This window comes from Muscardinus avellanarius (genome assembly GCF_963383645.1).
Source record: "Muscardinus avellanarius genome assembly, chromosome: 5".
NCBI lineage: Eukaryota > Metazoa > Chordata > Mammalia > Rodentia > Gliridae > Muscardinus > Muscardinus avellanarius.
Genome location: NC_137790.1, coordinates 88,121,431 through 88,139,579, shown reverse-complemented (window position 1 = coordinate 88,139,579; position 18,149 = coordinate 88,121,431). Strand labels below are relative to the sequence as shown.

General features: G+C 43.4%; 1 protein-coding gene across 1 annotated transcript in view; it reads left to right on the top strand.

Annotated features, from left to right (window-relative positions):
• MAP3K13 (mitogen-activated protein kinase kinase kinase 13) overlaps positions 1 to 14,545 on the top strand; it is a gene marked incomplete at its 3' end in the record, with an annotated part of 45,535 nt that extends 30,990 nt beyond the window's left edge. The window contains exons 7-13 of the mRNA XM_080695823.1: positions 1,234 to 1,343; positions 3,044 to 3,160; positions 4,053 to 4,190; positions 8,732 to 9,515; positions 10,829 to 10,899; positions 12,671 to 12,968; positions 14,444 to 14,545. Coding sequence (XP_080551949.1) covers positions 1,234 to 1,343; positions 3,044 to 3,160; positions 4,053 to 4,190; positions 8,732 to 9,515; positions 10,829 to 10,899; positions 12,671 to 12,968; positions 14,444 to 14,545 — 1,620 coding nt within the window. The remainder of the gene's footprint in view (positions 1 to 1,233; positions 1,344 to 3,043; positions 3,161 to 4,052; positions 4,191 to 8,731; positions 9,516 to 10,828; positions 10,900 to 12,670; positions 12,969 to 14,443) is intronic.
• Positions 14,546 to 18,149: the final 3,604 nt, after the last annotated feature.

The following is an 18,149-nucleotide window of genomic DNA, read 5'->3' as shown; positions in this document are numbered from 1 at the left end:
ATTGGTATGAAATTCTTTGTCCTATAGGAAGTCTACTGTCCTGTCTCACACTTCTGTGAACTCTTGGCAGATCTATAATCTCATGGCCACTCTTGGCTCTGTCTTCCTAAAATTCTTGGCCACCACTCCTGCTGTCCTGAGGTTGTTCTTTTGTCCTGTCATTCACTTAAATGTGAAACTCAGCATCTTTTCCTTGATTAAAAAAACAAGAGTAGCTGGGTGTGGTGGCGCATGCTTTTAATCCCAGCACTTGGGAGGCTGAGACAGGAGGATCACACAGTTTCAAAGCCAGCCTCAGCTACTTAGTGAGGCTCTCAGCAACTTAGTGAGACCCTATTTCCAAATAAAATATAAAATAGGTCTGGGAGTATAGCCCGGAGGTAGAAAGCCTCTGGGCTCCATCTCCAGTATCACAGAAAAATAAAAACAAATTATTTTACAGTGCTCATCCAAAGCCGAGGTGAATGTCAGACTTGACTGACATTGTAGGAATATGTGGTTTAAGTTCTGAACAATTTGAGTCACCTATTAAACTTCCATCCTTTGTCCTAAAAGGTTTTTTTTAAAATAAATTGTTTGGATATACTCTTTTCTCCTCCTTCTCTCTTTTCTGTTTTCTCTTAGTTCCATATTTCTGTGTAGTTTCCTTTATGTTTATTCCCATCTCCTACTGTGCATGCTCCTGGAATCTTCTATTACAAATATTTTCTCAAGGTATTTTCCTAAACAGCCTGGAGGGAAACATGGTGCCATTTGTAAGGACGATCATATTCTCACAGATACATACATTGTACCCATATGGATATCAGAGCTATTTTTTGTGCCCAGGCCGTCTCAGCCACCATGCCCACTTAAATTTATTCCAGAAGTGATGGCTAGTATGCCAGCTGTATTGTTTCTGGTGGCCAATGCTTCAGGAAAACTAGGAAAGAGTATCACATATTGAAATAGAAATACAGAATATAGAGTGGGGCATGTAGTTACAGTAGCATGAGATACTTTGCTATCAGTCAACTAATATTTCTTGATTACCTACCCTGAACAAAGTTCATGTAGGAAGCATGAAGGAAATGCAGGAAAAACATTATATAAGAGCATGCAGGTACATGTGTGCACGCACACACACACACACACACACACACACACACACAAGCAATCTTGTATATAATCCTACAGTTATAGCATGGATTGAAACTCACAGAATATTAACAAAATCAAATTTCTCTCACCCAGGCTGAATGGAGAGAAGAAGTAAAGAAACACTTTGAGAAGATCAAAAGTGAAGGCACTTGTATACACCGACTAGATGAAGAACTGATTCGAAGGCGCAGAGAAGAGCTCAGGTCAGCTCAGGTCTCCTCTTGCCTCTTCTCGTCCCCAGCTCTTTGGATTTTAGCAGGAATGCTCTTTGTGAACCACCTTTTCATTTTCTATCTCTGCGCCTTTCACTTCTGCTTTTCATTGTTCTGCTCATTATAAGTTGCCTCCTGTGGAATCTAAAAAAGTTGATTTCAAAGAAGTTGAGAGTAGAATGATTCCCAGAGGCTCTGGGTATGGGGCCAGGGGCTGCAGTCAGGAGAAAGAAGTTCTGATGTTCTACTGCACAGTAGGATGACTACAGTTAACAATGCATTGTATTTTTTTATAAATAAAGACTAGAAAAAATATTTTAAAAATATTTTTACCATAAAGAAATTATAATTGCCAGGCATGGGGGAATATGCCTATAGTCACAGCAACTCAGGAGGCTGAGACAGGAGGATCACAAGTTCAAAGCCAGCCCGGGCAACTTAGCAAGACCCTGTCTCAAAGATAAAATATAAAGCTAAGCATGGTGGCGCATGCTTATAATCCCAGCACTTGGGAGGCTGAGACAGGAGGATCAGTTTGTAGCCAGCCTCAGCAACTTAGTGAGGCCCTCCACAATTTAGTGAGACCCTGTCTCAAAATAAAAGGCAAAATAGGTCTGGGGATATAGCTCAGGGGTAGAATGCGCCTGGGTTCACACACACACACACACACACACACACAGCTGGGGATGTAGTTCAGTGACAGAGCACTTGCCTAGCATACACAAAGCACTGGGTACATACTGTGAAAAAGAGAAGAGGAAAGGAAATGATCATTGTTTGAGGAGATAGACATGTTTACCCTGATTTGAACATTATATAATAATATACATGTATTGAAACATCACATGGTACCTGTAAATATGTACAATTCCATTTCAACTAAAATTTTTTATGCTTAAACAACAAAGAGCCGTGTGTGTGTGTGTGTGTGTGTGTGTGTGTGTGAGAGAGAGAGAGAGAGAGAGAGAGAGATACTGAGGATAGAACCCAAAAGTACTTAACCTCCAAGCTACACCCCAACCCTTTTTATTTTTTGTTTTGAAATAGGATCTCAGCTCAGCAACAGCTAAGTTGCTGAGAGTCACACTAAGTTGGCTAGACTCCAACCTAAGATCCTTAGCCTCCCAAGTACTGGGATTACAGGTGTGCATCACCAGGGCCAGCTGTTAACCCTCCTTTATATCTTTTGTCCTCATTTCCCAACTCTGTTATCCTCCTTGTGATCCTCTGCAACAAAGATTCTCAGAGCAATGCAACTTGTTCATTCAGCCACTATCTTAGGTGCCAATGGAAGGCCAGGAAATTATAAGATTTAGTCTTGGCCTCAAGATGCTCAAAATCGATTAAGGGAAACAAGATATTAGTAGCTGGGATTACAGGCAGGGGCCACTGCTCCTGGGTCTGTATTAAGATAGTGCCCAACACCACACGAATGAAGGCTACTGATTATACACAACTTACGTTCCAGTTTTATCTGTTGCCCTCTTGGTTTCTGTTTGGCTGAATAGGACCCTAAGGATAAACCCCATGGAAAGCTTGGGTTTCCCATCTCCACTTCTTACCTCAGTCACTGTGTCAGACAGGGGAGCCTTAAGAATAGAGGGCCCTTGGGCAAATGCTTATTTCATTAGAGCTGACCTTCGTTCTACCCCAGTCCGTTGGACCTGCTCACCCTGTGTTTTCTTTGGTAGGCATGCTTTGGATATCCGTGAGCATTATGAAAGAAAGCTTGAGCGGGCTAATAATTTATACATGGAACTGAGCGCCATCATGCTGCAGCTGGAAATGCGGGAGAAGGAGCTCATCAAGTATGTATCCCGACCAGAAAAGGCCTTTGTTGATCTGAGCCTGTCAATCAGCAGAAATATACCACCCTTTCATGTTTCTGCTCCTCAGACCTGGCAGAGACTTTATTCATCCAGCCAGCATTCCTCAAGGGGTGTGCTGTTGTGTTCCTGCCTGGTGGGGCAACAGATGTGTGGAGTTAGTGTGGGCCTGGTTGTAGGCAGCGGACAGTGGACATTTTTTTTTTTTTCTGTAGCCTTACTCTGCCTGCAAGATTCAGAGCCAGGGTCTTCATTTCAAGAACTTGGTATGATTAAGTGGGGGTTCGTTGCCCCCTGGGGAAATAAAATGTGTTGAAAGTGGTTTAAGAAGTCGGGCGTGGTGACGCACATTTGTAATCCCAGTACTTGGGAGGCTGAGACAGGAGGATCACAGATTTATGGACAGCCTCAGCTGCTTAGTGAGGCCCTCCACAACTTAGTGAGACTCTGTTTCAAAGTAAAGAATAAAATAGGGCTGGGAGCAGAGGTACTGGGTTCCATCCCCAGTACCACAAAAAAAAAAAAAAAAAAAAAAGGTTTAAGGTCCTCTTTACGGTGGTAAGAAAAACCTGGAGTTTGGATCAGAGCAGCAGCTACTGAGAATAGCAGGATTTCTGTTCTGCTGTCTGACTGTATTGAAGAAGAGAAAGAAAGAAGCTGAGTCCATGAGCCAAAGAGCAGATCAAGTTAGGTTAGTTGGAATTCAGTATCTTCTTCAATTTTTTACCTGAATACTGAATAGCAGAGTTTTTATTCAAATGTACATTATCTGTTAAGTGTGGCCAAAACTCACAAGTAGAATTTGCTTGTAAAACATTCTATCCATCCTTTCTACTGCTATGACTAAGGTGTGGCTTTTTCTTTCATCCTACAGGCGAGAGCAAGCAGTGGAAAAGAAATATCCAGGGACCTACAAGCGACACCCTGTCCGTCCAATAATCCACCCCAATGCCATGGAGAAACTCATGAAAAGAAAGGGTGTGCCTCACAAACCTGGGGTGCAGACCAAGCGGTGAGACACCTGTTCCTACCTGATATTCAGATAAATGGGCAGAAGGTCCCTCAAAGTACATTCTCAGAGGATGGTGGATGTGGCCACTTCTGTAGCTCATTGTTAGCATACTTAGCTGTAGAGAAAACAGAATAGAAAGGTGAGAAAGAGTGTTCTGGGCCCTAGAGATCTAGTTTTTACTCTCTAAGGCAAAGATAGCTGTCTAGTACTGAATAGAGGAAAAAGAAATACATTGAAGTTAAGACAGATGTGGCTTCAAATCCAGCCCCCCTCCATTGTTTTTGCAGTACTGGGATTGAACCCAGGGGCATTTTACCTCCAAGCTTCACCCCCAGCCCTATTTTTTATTCTTTATTTTGAAATAGGGTCTCACTGAGTTGCAAAGGGCCTCACTAAGTAGCTGAGGCTGGCCGTGAACCCAAATCTTCCTGTCTCAGCTTCCCAAATGCTGGGATTACAAGCATGCACTACCACGCCTGGCTCCAGCCTCATTTTATAAACTGTGTGACTTAGGCTATGTCATTCTTATTTAAACCTCAGTGTCCTCCTGGGTAAAATTATATAATTATAGAGCACGATTTTATTTTATGACCCCTGAAACACAGAACTGAGTTAATCATAATTTTTAATTTATGACACAGTGGTCTATGTGCGGCCCATTTTTATTAATATATTTATTTAGTTGGGGCTTTTTTTTTTTTTTTGCAGGTCTGGGAATGGAACCCAGGGGCATTCAACCACCGAGCTACACCCCCTGCCCTATTTTTTATTCTTTATTTTGAAACAGGGTCTCACTAAGTTGGGATAGCCTAAGTAGCTAAGGCTATCCACAAACTGCGATCCTCCAGTCTCAGGCTCCTGAATGCTGGGATTACAACACACCCAGCTGTTAGTTGTTTTTAATAATGTTTTAACTCACTATCAAAAACAAAAGTAGAATCTAAGCATGATGGTACACACCTGTAATCCCAGTACTTGAGAGGCAGAGACAGGCAGATCATAGGTGTGAGGACAACCTCAGCAAGTGAGACTCTTAACAACCTAGTGAGTCCCTGTTTCAAAATAAAAATAAAATAGGGCTGGGGGTGTAGCTTAAAGGTAGAATGTCCCTGGGTTCAATTCCCAGTACCATAAAAGATATGGTTCCTCTTATCTTACCCACAAAGGATTTTTTGTGTGTATGTGTGACATTTAAATAATATGAGTTCACCTTTCAGATGATAATTGTTTCAAAAAATAGGATTTTTTCTGGGTATGGTGGCACACACCTGTAATCCTGGTACTTAGGAAGCTGAGATAGGAGGATCACAGATTGGAGCCAGCCTCACCAACTTGGTAATACTTCGCTTCAAAATAAAAAATAAAATAGGCCTGAGGGTGTAGCTTAAAGGTAGAAAGCCCCTGGGTTCAATCCCTAGTACCCAACACACACACACACACACACACACACACACACACACACACTTAGGTTTGATCATCAGTTCTGCTTTATGATAACTATAAGCCAACTAACTTCTGATGCTCAGTGACCTTTTCTATAGAATGGATACTGTAACGGTACTTCAGCTCTCCTAGAGAAACCACCATAGTCAGTTGTCATGTAAGTAGATGCCTCTAACTGGGCCCTGGAGGGCTCTCTTGTCTCAGTAAAAGACCCCAAACTTACTTAGTCCAAATGCTTTCTGAAATACAAATTGGCCAGCTGACCATAAATTTCTAACTCTGGAACAAGAAAGGGTTTTTTTTTTTGTTGTTGTTGTTGTTGGTTTTTTTTTTTTGGTGGTACTGGGGTTCCTGGAAGCCCTTCTACCTCTGGGCTACACTCCCAGACCTATTTTTACATTTTTATTTGGAAACAGGGTCTCCTAAGCCAGCGTGCGCGGCTGGCTTCGAACCTGCGCGATCCTCCTGTCTCTGCCTCCCAAGCGCGGGGATTACAAGCGTGTGCCGCCACGCCAAGCCTGGAACAAGAAGGTTTTGATAGCACACAGTAGTCTGTCTACCTTATCATAAATTAGAAATACTTGGAACGTCTGTGCAAAGATAAGCTTCTGCCTATACTTTTCCTAGAAAAAGGAAAAGGAAAAGCCCATCTCCTACTGCCTGATGTATAGTAACATCCTATGAGCTCTGCCTATGTCAAGTCAAGTCCCCAGCATGGCAGCATCTGCGCGCCTGTTAGGATTAAAGGCTCTTAGCCCTGCCCCAAACCTACTGAATCGAAACCTCATTTTAACAAGCTCCTCAAATAATTTGTATGTTCTTTCAAGTTTGTACTCTAACTGTCCAATAAGCCAGGCTGGACACTGGGACTCACTGTCTGTCCAGACTCTACCACTAGCAGGCCGTGAGACCCTGAGCCACTTCAGATGGGCTTTGGGTTCCTCGCCACATATGGCAGGGGCAAGACTATCTGTGGCTTCCAAGCGACTTCTAGGACACCCTGAACCCCTACAGTGGTGTTTCAGAGGCTACTGCAGTGGTAGGAAGGACAAGGGGGGGGGAGCCCTGCCCCACCCCTCTTTATCCAGGCCCACTGTATCTGTTTTATATTTTGAGATTTTCATAATAATTCATTCAAGTGGATTCTGTTGTTTAAAAAAAAAAAAACACACAAGAAAGTTTGGACTTACCAGGTCTAAAATTTTTTGTTGATTTGTCTGTTTGGTCCCAAAGGGGAAGGCTACTTAGGCAACTTGTTGGGAGGAAAAAAGTAGTGGTACTTCCTGGCAAAGTCCCTGTCCTGCATCAGCACAGCAACTCAGGACCATTTGTCGTTTACCTATGAACCTCCTGCACATGACCTTCTTGACTGGCCCAGTGGGAACTTGGAAATAGGACTGAAAGGGGACCTTTTCCCATTGGGTTCAAAGTAGATGCCAGCATCACTTCTTACCCACCCCCTTCTTGCCTCTGCTCCATTTTCTGAGCTCTCTAGTATTTCCCATTCTCTCACCTCTCCCTTTCTTTAAGAATTATTGAGGGTAGGTATGGTGGTGCACACCTGTAATCCTAGTAGTTGGAGGCTGCGACAGGAGGATCACAGGTTTGAAGCCAGCCTCAGCAGCTTAGTAAGGCTCTCTGCAACTTAATGAGACCCTTTTTCAAAAGAAAAAATTAAATAGGGCTGAGGGTGTAGCTCAGAGGCAGAATGCCCCTGGGCTCAATCCCTGGTGCCATACACAAACACAAAAAGATTTATTGAGTACTGACTATAAATAAGACTTCTTACTAGGGTCCTTCACATATGAAGATTGGTAGGACATAATCGCAGCCCTCCAGAGGACCATGTCTAGACCAGCATCACACCTAATTAACTGGAGGCTCCCTTCTCTGGCACCAGACTGTTCCCGTCATTCTTTGCAACTATAATATAAAAGACTGACCACGTAACTTGGAGAAAAGAATATTTATTTTCTTACCATTTGGGGTTCAGTCCATATAAGGTCAGGGACTGTGGATATCAGGACATGGCGGCAGAAAGCTGAGAGAGGGGGAGAACGTGGGCTATGCTCACATCATGGGGGCTGGAAGCAAGAGAGGGCAAGCAGTGGGAGGAGGAATCATATGTATAATCCCCAAGGCCGTACTCCCAGGGACCCACCTCCAGTATCCTACTAGCCTGGGTCATCACCCTAATAGATCCATTACTATGGATTTACCCACTGCTGGGGTTATAGCTCTCATGACTCAATTACATCATCTCCAGACATTAATAAATGGGCTCTTTAGGGGATATTTTATATCTAACTATAACACAGTCCTCTTTCCTATAACACAGACCACTGCTGGGATTAAAACCCCCATGTCTCAATTACATCAGCTCCAAACATTAATAAATGAGCTCTTTGGGGGCCATTTTGTATCTAACTATAACCCAGACCTCTTTCCTCTGTGATCCCACGGGGGGATCTGAGCAGCTCCATCGTCAGACAGACTTCTGATGGTAGACAAACACCCAGGCTCATACCTTGGCATACTGGCACCAAGATGATAGCTAGGATTCTGAAGAAGAGATCAAGAATTCTACAGAGCAAATTGTAATTTAAAGAGGATTGTGTACCTATACTAATGAGATACAAAAGAAAACTCAGGAATAATGAAAGAAATGCTCTGTAAGTGAGCATCTGGGTTGTTTCCAAGTTTTTGCTGTCTTAAACAACACAGTAATATAATATCATCAGACAAACATTTTGTGCAAGGCATGAATATTTTAAGGCTTGGATACATTTTCCAAAACTTGAATGTATTTTTATATGTTTAAAACTAGCCAGGAAGACTAGGTATGGAGGCACATGCTTGTAATCCCAGTTCTTGGGAGGTTGAGACAGGAGGATTGCAGGTTGGTGGTGGCTAGTGAGGCCTTCTGCAACTTAGTGAGACCCAGTTCCAAAATAAAGAATAAAAATAAGGCTGGAGGTGTAGCGCAGAGGTAGAATGTCCCTGAGTTCAATCCCTGTACCACACACACACACACCAAAAAACAAAACAAAACAACAACAAAAAAACAACCCTAAGCTAAACCTGTTCTTTTCTCCCAGGCCAGATCTGCTGAGATCTGAAGGTATCCCCAGTACAGAGGTGGCTCCCACTGCATCCCCTTTATCCGGAAGTCCCAAAATGTCTGCCTCAAGCAGTAAGAGCCGATATCGGAGCAAACCACGCCATCGCCGGGGAAACAGTAGAGGCAGCCATAGTGACTTTGCAGCCATCTTGAAAAACCAGCCATCCCAGGAAAATTCACCCCATCCCTCTTGCCTCCATCAAGATCAACCCCAGTACCCTCCTCTCCATGACCATAATCTGCAGCAGCAATACCAGCAACCCCCTCCTGCCATGTCACAGAGTCTCCATTCCAGAGTCGGTATGCATGGACAGGACATCGCCACCTGCGCCAACAACCTGAGGTATTTTGGGCCAGCTGCAGCCCTGCGGAGCCCGCTCAGCAACCATGCTCAAAGACAGATGCCTGGCTCCAGCCCTGACCTCATCTCCACAGCCATGGCAGCAGATTGCTGGAGAAGTTCCGAGCCTGACAAGGGACAGGCTGGCTCCTGGGGCTGTTGTCAGGCTGACCCTTATGACCCCTGTCTCCAATGCAGGCCGGAACAGGGTGGGTCCTTAGACACAGGCACTACTGAGCCAGTGGGGAGGAGCCCCAACCTTTCCACGTCACCAGCACACAATCCCCTCTCAGAAAATTCCCAGGGTTCTGAGAGAATGGAAGAAAATGAATTCAACAGCTGTGGGTCTGCTTCATCCCTTGGCATCCCGCATCACATCACCCCCCCAGTGCTACCTCGAAAAACAAGGCCCCTACAGAAGGTAAGGTGTAACGACAAAGTAGTCCCTATAACTGTCTTCAGAGAATTTCAGAGCCTGTCATGTTATGCATATCACAAAACATACATTAAAAGTATGCATTTTGGAAAAGGATGAGATAACAAAAGTATAAATGAAAATTTCTTTGAGTTTAAATACTTTCTGTCCACACTGCTTAAGTGATGGAAGAGGGAGTAACTTTGGGAACTACTGAACTGGGGACTGATTCAAATGTATGTAATTTGTAGATGACCATATACTAAGGATATGTAATCAAAATAGTTTGGAAGCCACTGCCCTAGAAATCTAGTCCTCAGGGATGTTGCAAGAAGAAAGGATCCCATTATAAAATAAGTTTGAAGCTAGGCATGGTGGTGCATGCCTGTATTCCCAGTACTTGGGAAGCTGAGTCAGGAGGATCACAAGTTCAAGGACAGCCTCCTTAACTTAGTGAGGCTCTCATCAACTTAGCAAGACTGTGTTTCCAAATTAAAAAAAAAAAAAGGCAGGGCTGGGGTGTAGCATACAAGTAGAATGCTCCTAGGTTCTATCCCCAGTACCACACACAAAAACAGTTGGAGCTGGGTGTGGTGGTGCATGCTTATAATTTCAGTACTTGGGAGGCTGAGACAGGAGGATCACAGGTTTACAGCCAGCTGTAGCAATTTAGTGAGGTCCTCCACAATGTAGTGAGACCCTGTTTCAAAATAAAGAATAAAATAGGGCCGGGGTGTATCTCAGTGGTAGAAAGCTCCTGTGTTCAATCCCTAGTACCACTAATCCAATAATAATAATAATAATAATAATAATAATAATAGTTATTTTATTATTATTATTTTGAGAAATAGTATTCTCTGTCTCCTTCTAGATATTCCTGGTACACAATGACAAATCAAAAGCTTTGAGAAATCATGTGTTAAGTTTATGTTATCCAGCATTTTCCTCACCTGTTTGACTTTGTAACCTTTAAAAAGTAACATTTATGCCAGGTGTGGTAGTGCACACCTGTAATCCCAGTACTGGGGAGGCTGAGACAGGAGAATCACGGGGCCAGGGCCAGCCTTAACAACTTAGCAAGACCCTGTTTCAAAATAAAGAGGCCTGGGATATAGCCCAAAGGTAGAATGCCCCTGGGTTCAATCCCCAATACCCTATACACTACACACACAAAAGAAAATTAAGAAAGACAGCATTCACAAGCTACTACAAAATGTGTTTTGGTGATAATTAAATCATTCACAGATAGTGGGGGAAGGGGAAAGAGAGAGATAATGATGCAAAAATAAATAAAAGTCTTTTCTCTTTGTTCTCTTCAGAGTGGAGATGACTCCTCAGAAGAAGAGGAAGGAGAAGTAGACAGTGAAGTTGAATTTCCACGAAGACAGAGGTAAACCAGCACACTCATGATTTTCAGTGTATGGAGAAAATCCTGAGCGCGACCCCTGCTGTTCAGTCACGGGTCACTCTAGGATGGCCACCTTATAGGAAAATTGGAACTCACTGTGCTCACGGTTCCCCATTGCCACATTTTGAAAGTTGCCTGTGCACAGGTCCCAGTTCATCAGAATTCATTTCATAGGCACTTCAAGATAAGTAGAGTGAACTCAGAGACACAGTTACAATTGAGGCTGTGTGGGCAGCTTGGGAGGACTGGTCGTGCTGCTTATGGGTAACGTTACTGGTGTCTAGAGGGCCTCCCTTCATTAGTTAGTCTGCTCAGGCTGCTATAAACACTGACAGGCAGTGGCACAGGCCTATCATCCCAGGACCTGGAAGACTGAGACAGAAGGATCCAAGGTTTGAGGACAACCTCAGCAAGGCAGCAAGACTCTCAGTAACCTAACAAGACTTTTTTTTTTTTTTTTTGGTACTGGGAATTGAACCCAGGGTGGGGATGGGGTTTCTACTTCCAACTACACCTCCTCTGCCCTTTTTAGGATTTTTTAAAAATTTTTTTGAAACAGAGTCTCACTGAGTTGCAAAGGACCTCACTAAGTAGCCAAGGCTGTCTGCAAACTGCGATTCTCCGGTCTCCGCCTCCTAAATGCTGGGATTACAAGTGTGCACCACCACGCCTGGCTTTTTTTTTTTTGCTTTTTTTTTTTTAAACAGAGTCATGCTGGGCGTGGTGGCACACTCTTGTAATCCCAGGGCTTGGGAGGCTGAGACAGGAGGATCGCACAGGTTCGAAGCCAGCCTCAGCTACTGAGTGAATCTCTCAGCAACTTAGTGAGACCCTGTTTCCAAATAAAGTATAAAATAGGTCTGGGAGTATAGTCCAATGGTAGAAAAGCTCCTGGGTTCCACAAGAAAGAAAAAGAAACAGAGTCCTGCTAAATTGCTGTGTGTCTCACTTAATTGCTGAAGCTGGCCTCAAACCTGCAATCTTCCTGTTTCAGACTCCCAAGTATACTAGGATTACAGGCAGGAGCCACCATGCCTGGTTATAAGACCCTATTTCACAAGCAAAAACTAAAAAAGGGCTGTGGGAGTAGCTGAGAGGTAGAATGCCCTGGGTTCAATCCTCAGTGCCAAAATAAAATAAAATACCACAGTCTGGGTGGCTTCAACAACAGAAAGTTATTCCTCACAGTGTGTGGAGGCTGGTAGTCCAATATCAAGGTAATAGCTGGCTCAGATCCTAGGGGAGGGGAGCTCTTCTGCTTGGGAGAGCGGTGTCCTCACAGGGCAGAGAGAGAGACAGGGAGAGAGAGAGAGAGATGGGGGCAGAGAATCTTGGGGAGAGAGTGGGTGATTCTGTCTTAGCACCTCTCTTGCTTTAAAATCAAGTGGTGAGCTGGGTGTGGTGGCACACACTTGTAATCCCAGCGCTTGGAAGGATAAGAAAGGAGGATCGCACAGGTTCGAAGCCAGCCTCAGCTACGTAGTAAGGCTCTCAGTAACATAGTAAGACCCTGTTTACAAATAAAATATTTTAAAAAAAAAAAGGTCTGGGAGTGTAGCCTGGAGGTAGAAGGCCCCTGGGTTCCATCCCCAGTACCAAAAAAATAGGAGGGGGAGGGGGTTTCCACTAGTCTTGGTTTTGTTTTTTCCACCGGGAGGGGGATCTAGATTCTCTTGGGAGACTGGCTGGCAAGGAAGGGAAAGGCAGGTAGTAGCCGCCAGTGAGTCAACGCCTTGCTGTGTCTTGCTTCCAGGCCGCACCGCTGCATCCGCAGCTGCCAGTCCTATTCTACCTTTAGCTCGGAGAATTTCTCTGTGTCTGACGGAGAGGAGGGAAATACTAGTGACCACTCAAACAGTCCTGACGAGTTAGCCGCTAAACTTGAGGAACGGCTGGTGGAGAAGTTGGACGATCTGCTGTCCCAGACACCGGACATCACCATTGAGATCTCCTCGCACTCAGATGGGCTCTCAGACAAGGAGTGTGCCGTGCGCCGCGTGAAGACACAGATGTCTCTGGGCAAGCTGTGCGTGGAGGAGCGTGGCTATGAGGTGGGTGCCTCTCCCTTCTCTCCACTCACCCCTGCCTGGCACTTTGGGTTAGGATATGCTCAAGTCCTTAGGGCCTTTACAATTTCCATTTAGTATTTAAAATATGACTGCTGCCTCCATGAAGAAAGTTGAAACACATAGATCAACAGAAGCCAGGCATGGTGGCACCTGCCTGTAATCCTAGTACTTGTGAGGCTGAGACAGGAGGATCACAGGTTCGTGGCCAGCCTCAGCAGTTTAGCGAGGCTCTCACCAATTTAGTGAGACCCTGTTTCAAACTGAAAAATAAAACGGGGCTTGGATACAGCTTGGGAGTAGAAGTCTCAGAGTTCAATTCCTAATTAAAAAAAAAAAAATCAACAGAGCTCCCAGAATTCAGGCTAGTGTTTCCCAAATGAGGCACAAATATTAAAGTGCTCAGGAGCCCTTCATTTCAAGATTAAACTCAAACCTCATCTCTTCCTCCCCTCACCTCCCGACATGGTTAAGGGACTAACCGTCTCCTCTGTGCCCACTCTCCCCTGGAAGATACCGTCACAGCACATATAATACTTTATTTCCCACACAGTCTTGCTTTTGGAAAGGTAGGGGGTTCTAAGTGTATACCCTGGAATCAGACTGCCCAGATGCAAAACCAGCTTTTCCACATTCCATGTGACCATGGGCAAGTCATGGGGCCTCCCTAAAGATCAGTGTCCTTATCTGTAAAATGGGATGAGAACATGTATTCCTGTCTATAAGATCTGGCCTACCTCATAGGGATATTATGAGAATTAAGTGGAATATCAAATCTAAAGCACTTTCAACAGTGCCTGGAACATAGTAAAGACCACATAACTGGGATGTGGCAGTTCTATTATAATTGTCATGGCCACTGTTGTCAACTATATATCTCATTCATTCATTCATTCATTCATTCATTCATTGTGTGATACTGGGGATTGAACCTAGAGGCATTCTACCTTTGAGCTATACTCCCAGCCCTATTTTATTTCTTATTTGGAAATGGGGTCTCACTAGATTGATGAGTCTCACTACTTGCTGAAGCTATCCTCAAACTTGCAATCCTCCCGTCTCAGCCTCTCGAGTATTAGGATTAAAGGCATGTACCACCACACCTGGGTTATTCTTTTTTATTTTGAAACAGAGTCTCACAAAGTTGTTCAGGGTCTCATGAGGTTGCTGAGGCTGGCCTCAAACCTGCTATCCTCCTATCTCAGCCTTCCAAGGCATGTGCCATCAACCTCCCCCTTATATGTCTCTTTTCTCCCTAAATCCCACAAGGACAGGACCCCCTCCCACTTATCTTCATACCCCCTCCCCCAGCACCTAAATCCCACAAGGACAGGACCCCCTCCCACTTATCTTCATACCCCCTCCCCCAGCATAATGCCTGTTGCACTGGAGGTGTTCAGTGTGTGCTCACCGAGGGATCATAGAAATGCATCAAATTGTATCTTATCTTGACTTTGCAGAACCCTCTACAGTTTGAAGAATCAGACTGTGACTCTTCAGATGGGGAATGTTCCGATGCCACAGTTAGGACCAACAAACACTACAGCTCTGCTACTTGGTAATGAAGGAACACCCACGCTGAAGACCTCACGGCACCCTGGTGTTCTGAAACCACTCTCCCCGCTCTCTCCCTGCTTCCTGACTGGGAAGAGAGCTGCCCCATCTTGACTACCCCTAGAAATGAGCTGCAATAATGGGAACTGAGACTTCACAAATCTCTGGAAAAAAAATATCCAAATGAAACTAAGTCTCAGTGAGCATTTCAATCAAGAATGGCAGGGATCTATTTTATTGAATATTCTAGCTACTGTAACATTGATATTTATTTTTGTTGGACATTTTAACACTTTGTACTGTAAAGAGTGAACTATATATGATATAGAGAGACACAATAATTTCTTGCAAAAAAAGAGAGAAAAGGAAAAAGAGAGAGAGAGAAAGAGAGAAAGAAAAATGGACTTTAGGAGCAACATCCTCGGGAATTTCTGGGGCCAGGAGGTATTATTGCTGCTTGAAGGGGACCAGGTCTTGGCCGTAAGTGACTGAAGAAGGGCCAGAGCAAGACATATTGAGCATTTCAGAACACACAGAACAGCAAAGAAAAGAGTAATTCCAGGTCACTGTGAACAGACCACATTAAGTTCAACCAGCTTGTCCAGGTGGGTGATGAAAAGAACCTAGAAAACTTCAGTGACCAGATACTTGCACCTAAGGTCTTTGAGGGCATGTGCTTCCTCTTAAGGAAACTGACAAAAACAAAATTGTATATTTGGAAGCTGGTTTCATTTTTTTTAAACTTTAGCAGCACCTGGCAGTGAGGCTTACAGTTAACATCAGACCTTAGCAAATATTTTCCTTTTTAATGGTGTCGTCATCATTACCTTGACCAATGTGTTGATCTTTCTGGCCCAAGTGCCATTTTCCCATAGCTTTTTCTCTTTCTACCTGTTGACCACTTATTTTAGGGGGAGAAGAAGGGGGTTGCTGAGGAGGAGAAAAGGATAAGAGGAAGAGAACAGCTACATGCTGGGTGTGGTGGCGCACAACCTGTAATCCCAGGACTTGGGAGACTGAGACGGGAGGATCACAGGTTTGGGGTCAGTCTCAGCAACTCAGTGAGACCTTCAGCAACTTAGCAAGACCCTGTTTAAAATTAAAAAAAAAAAATTAAAGGGCTGGGGGTGTAACTCGAAGGCAGAATACCTCTGGGTTCAATCCCCAGTACAAAAAAAAATTAAGAAATTTAAAACAATATCAACAACAATAATAGGAAAGCAAATGTGGAATTTGCAACGAATGTTCTCGGGATGGCTATGTTCAGCTGTGTGGAAGAGATGGAAGTACCGTCTCTAGAACTAGGATGCTCATCTGTTGGAATCATGCTGATTCAGACAGAGTAGACTTCGAAGGCAGCGAGGATGTGTATGTCTGTCTGTCCAATGTCTATCCTAAGCTAGCCATGTGTTTTTATTTATGCATTCATTCTAACCTAGAAGCTTTAGTAACTGGCTATCGTTGTTAGAATAGAGGCAAAATCAGCAACTTGCAAAAGGCAGCCCTTCTCCTACCCAGTACATTTTTGTTAAATGCTACTTGTAAAATGTATTTTACTTCACTCCAAATCAGTGCAGTTTTGACCAACTGGATTTGGAAGTTTGTGGAAAGAAAAACTGCTATTGAGCAAAAGATTGGGAACATTTCACACTGTTGGAAGCCTGAGTTCCTTCCTGTTTCAAAGGTCACGGGCTCTGAGATAGCACTGCCAGGCACTTTCTGGGGCCTTGGCTTTAAGGAAAATTTTATCTAGAATTTTATATACCAATAGATGTTGACCTGATTCCTGTCTCTGTCTCTAAGATAGCTTACTGTGAACCTCTACACTTGCTAGACTCTGTGATATCACATCATATTGGATGTTAGGAAAGACTTGCACATACAGGTACTAAACCATTTCTAACACAGCTGAAACTGGTACCCCTCCTCTGAGTTTCCCTGATTGCATCAGCCAAAAAGGAAAGGCAGGAGGGAATTAAGAGCAGCTCCTTTTATTTGTTGGATCCCTCCATTTGTTTACACTTTATGTTGAGACATTGACTTAAAAATTAGTGTCTATAATTTATAGCTTATAGGTAGAGTGAAGGAAAATGTTTAACTTACACAGAAAGCAGTATTGTTTGCATTAAATTATTCCATTTTGTATGAATTCTGTAGCTGGACTACATGAAAGAGCTTAAGTTATGGCATTATTATCATTGTTATTTTATTTTATATTATCATTCTCATTTTCTGTTGATCAGAATGTGTGATTTACAGTGTAGTATGATGATTGTGTTTGTTGCTAATTATTTATGGATTTCATGATTTTAATGAAAGCATGAAAATGGCATTGCCATTGGAGAGCTCCCCAGGATTCACCTCAGTTCTATCCCCTAATTTTCTGTGTACAACAGCAATCATCTGAGGATGCATGTCCTGCCTTGAAGCCCAGTGGAACCACTGTGATTTTGACTTGATCATAAAAGCTCCTGGGTGGGTAGATGACTGTGTGGATGGACAGACAGTTAAAAAGCTGTAAACCTTCTCAAATTTCATAAGAAATAAAATCATGGGACTACAATGGAAGCACAAAGAGAATTATTTACTCTCCCAAGAGGAACAGACCTACAGAGTTTCTGCATGGGACTCACAGATTAGTTTCAAGAATTGTCAGTAGTTTGTAATCTCTTCCTGCCAGTGCCCACAAAACCAACCTTTCTTTCCTAAATAGGAGCAGCAGGAAGATGAAAAGAAGAAGAGAAAAAAAAAAAAAAAATATATATATATATATATATATATATATATATATATTGTCCTAGCTGTGATGTCATCCTATAATGAGACTAAAGAAATTCAAGGAAGCCTAGTCACTTAGAGAATCCCAGGGCTTGGAAAAGTTCTTTTGAGAGGCCTTATTTTCTATCCTTTGACTTCAGATTCCCCTGCACTATGAATCTCTCTGGTTTGTTACTCCTTGGAATGGGATTGCTATAACTCTGTGTCCTCTTTCTGTTCAACACCCAACAGCAATATTGAGTTTGTTCAGGTTTTTTGCCCACTTTTTGTGGCAACAGAGAAACATGAGTATCAACTCCTGTCTTATACCTTTCAGTAATGGGCTTCCTAGAAGGTCCACCCGTTACTTCATAATTTTGAAAATTCACATTTTTATTATGTCATGCTAATGCCACCTCATCTAAATTTATTATTATGAGAATGTTAGGGAAGTAGATAGTGTTGAATCTTCAGTCATTCACTGCATTGTCGATATTTCAATAATGCCACATTGAATTCCTTTTGAGTCGAACTGACTAGAGGTTCCGGAGAAGAATGATGCCCTTAGGCAAGGGAGAGTGGGGACTGTGGAGCAGTGCTAGAGCACTTGCCTAGCAGAGTAAGCCCTGAGTTCAATCCTCAGCACTGAAGGAAAAAAAAAGTTAAAGGGAAAATACCTTCTCTATCCCAGCCTTGTCTTCATTGCCTGTCTATGATAACAGAAAAATTTTGAATTGATGAATACCTGAGAGCAGTCCCATAGTCGCTGGAAGAGTGTTGAATCAAGAGCTCAGGGAAAGTAAGAGCTTATTCTTGGGTCTTGTCTGCTGCAGCAGTGCTTCAAGGAACCTCACA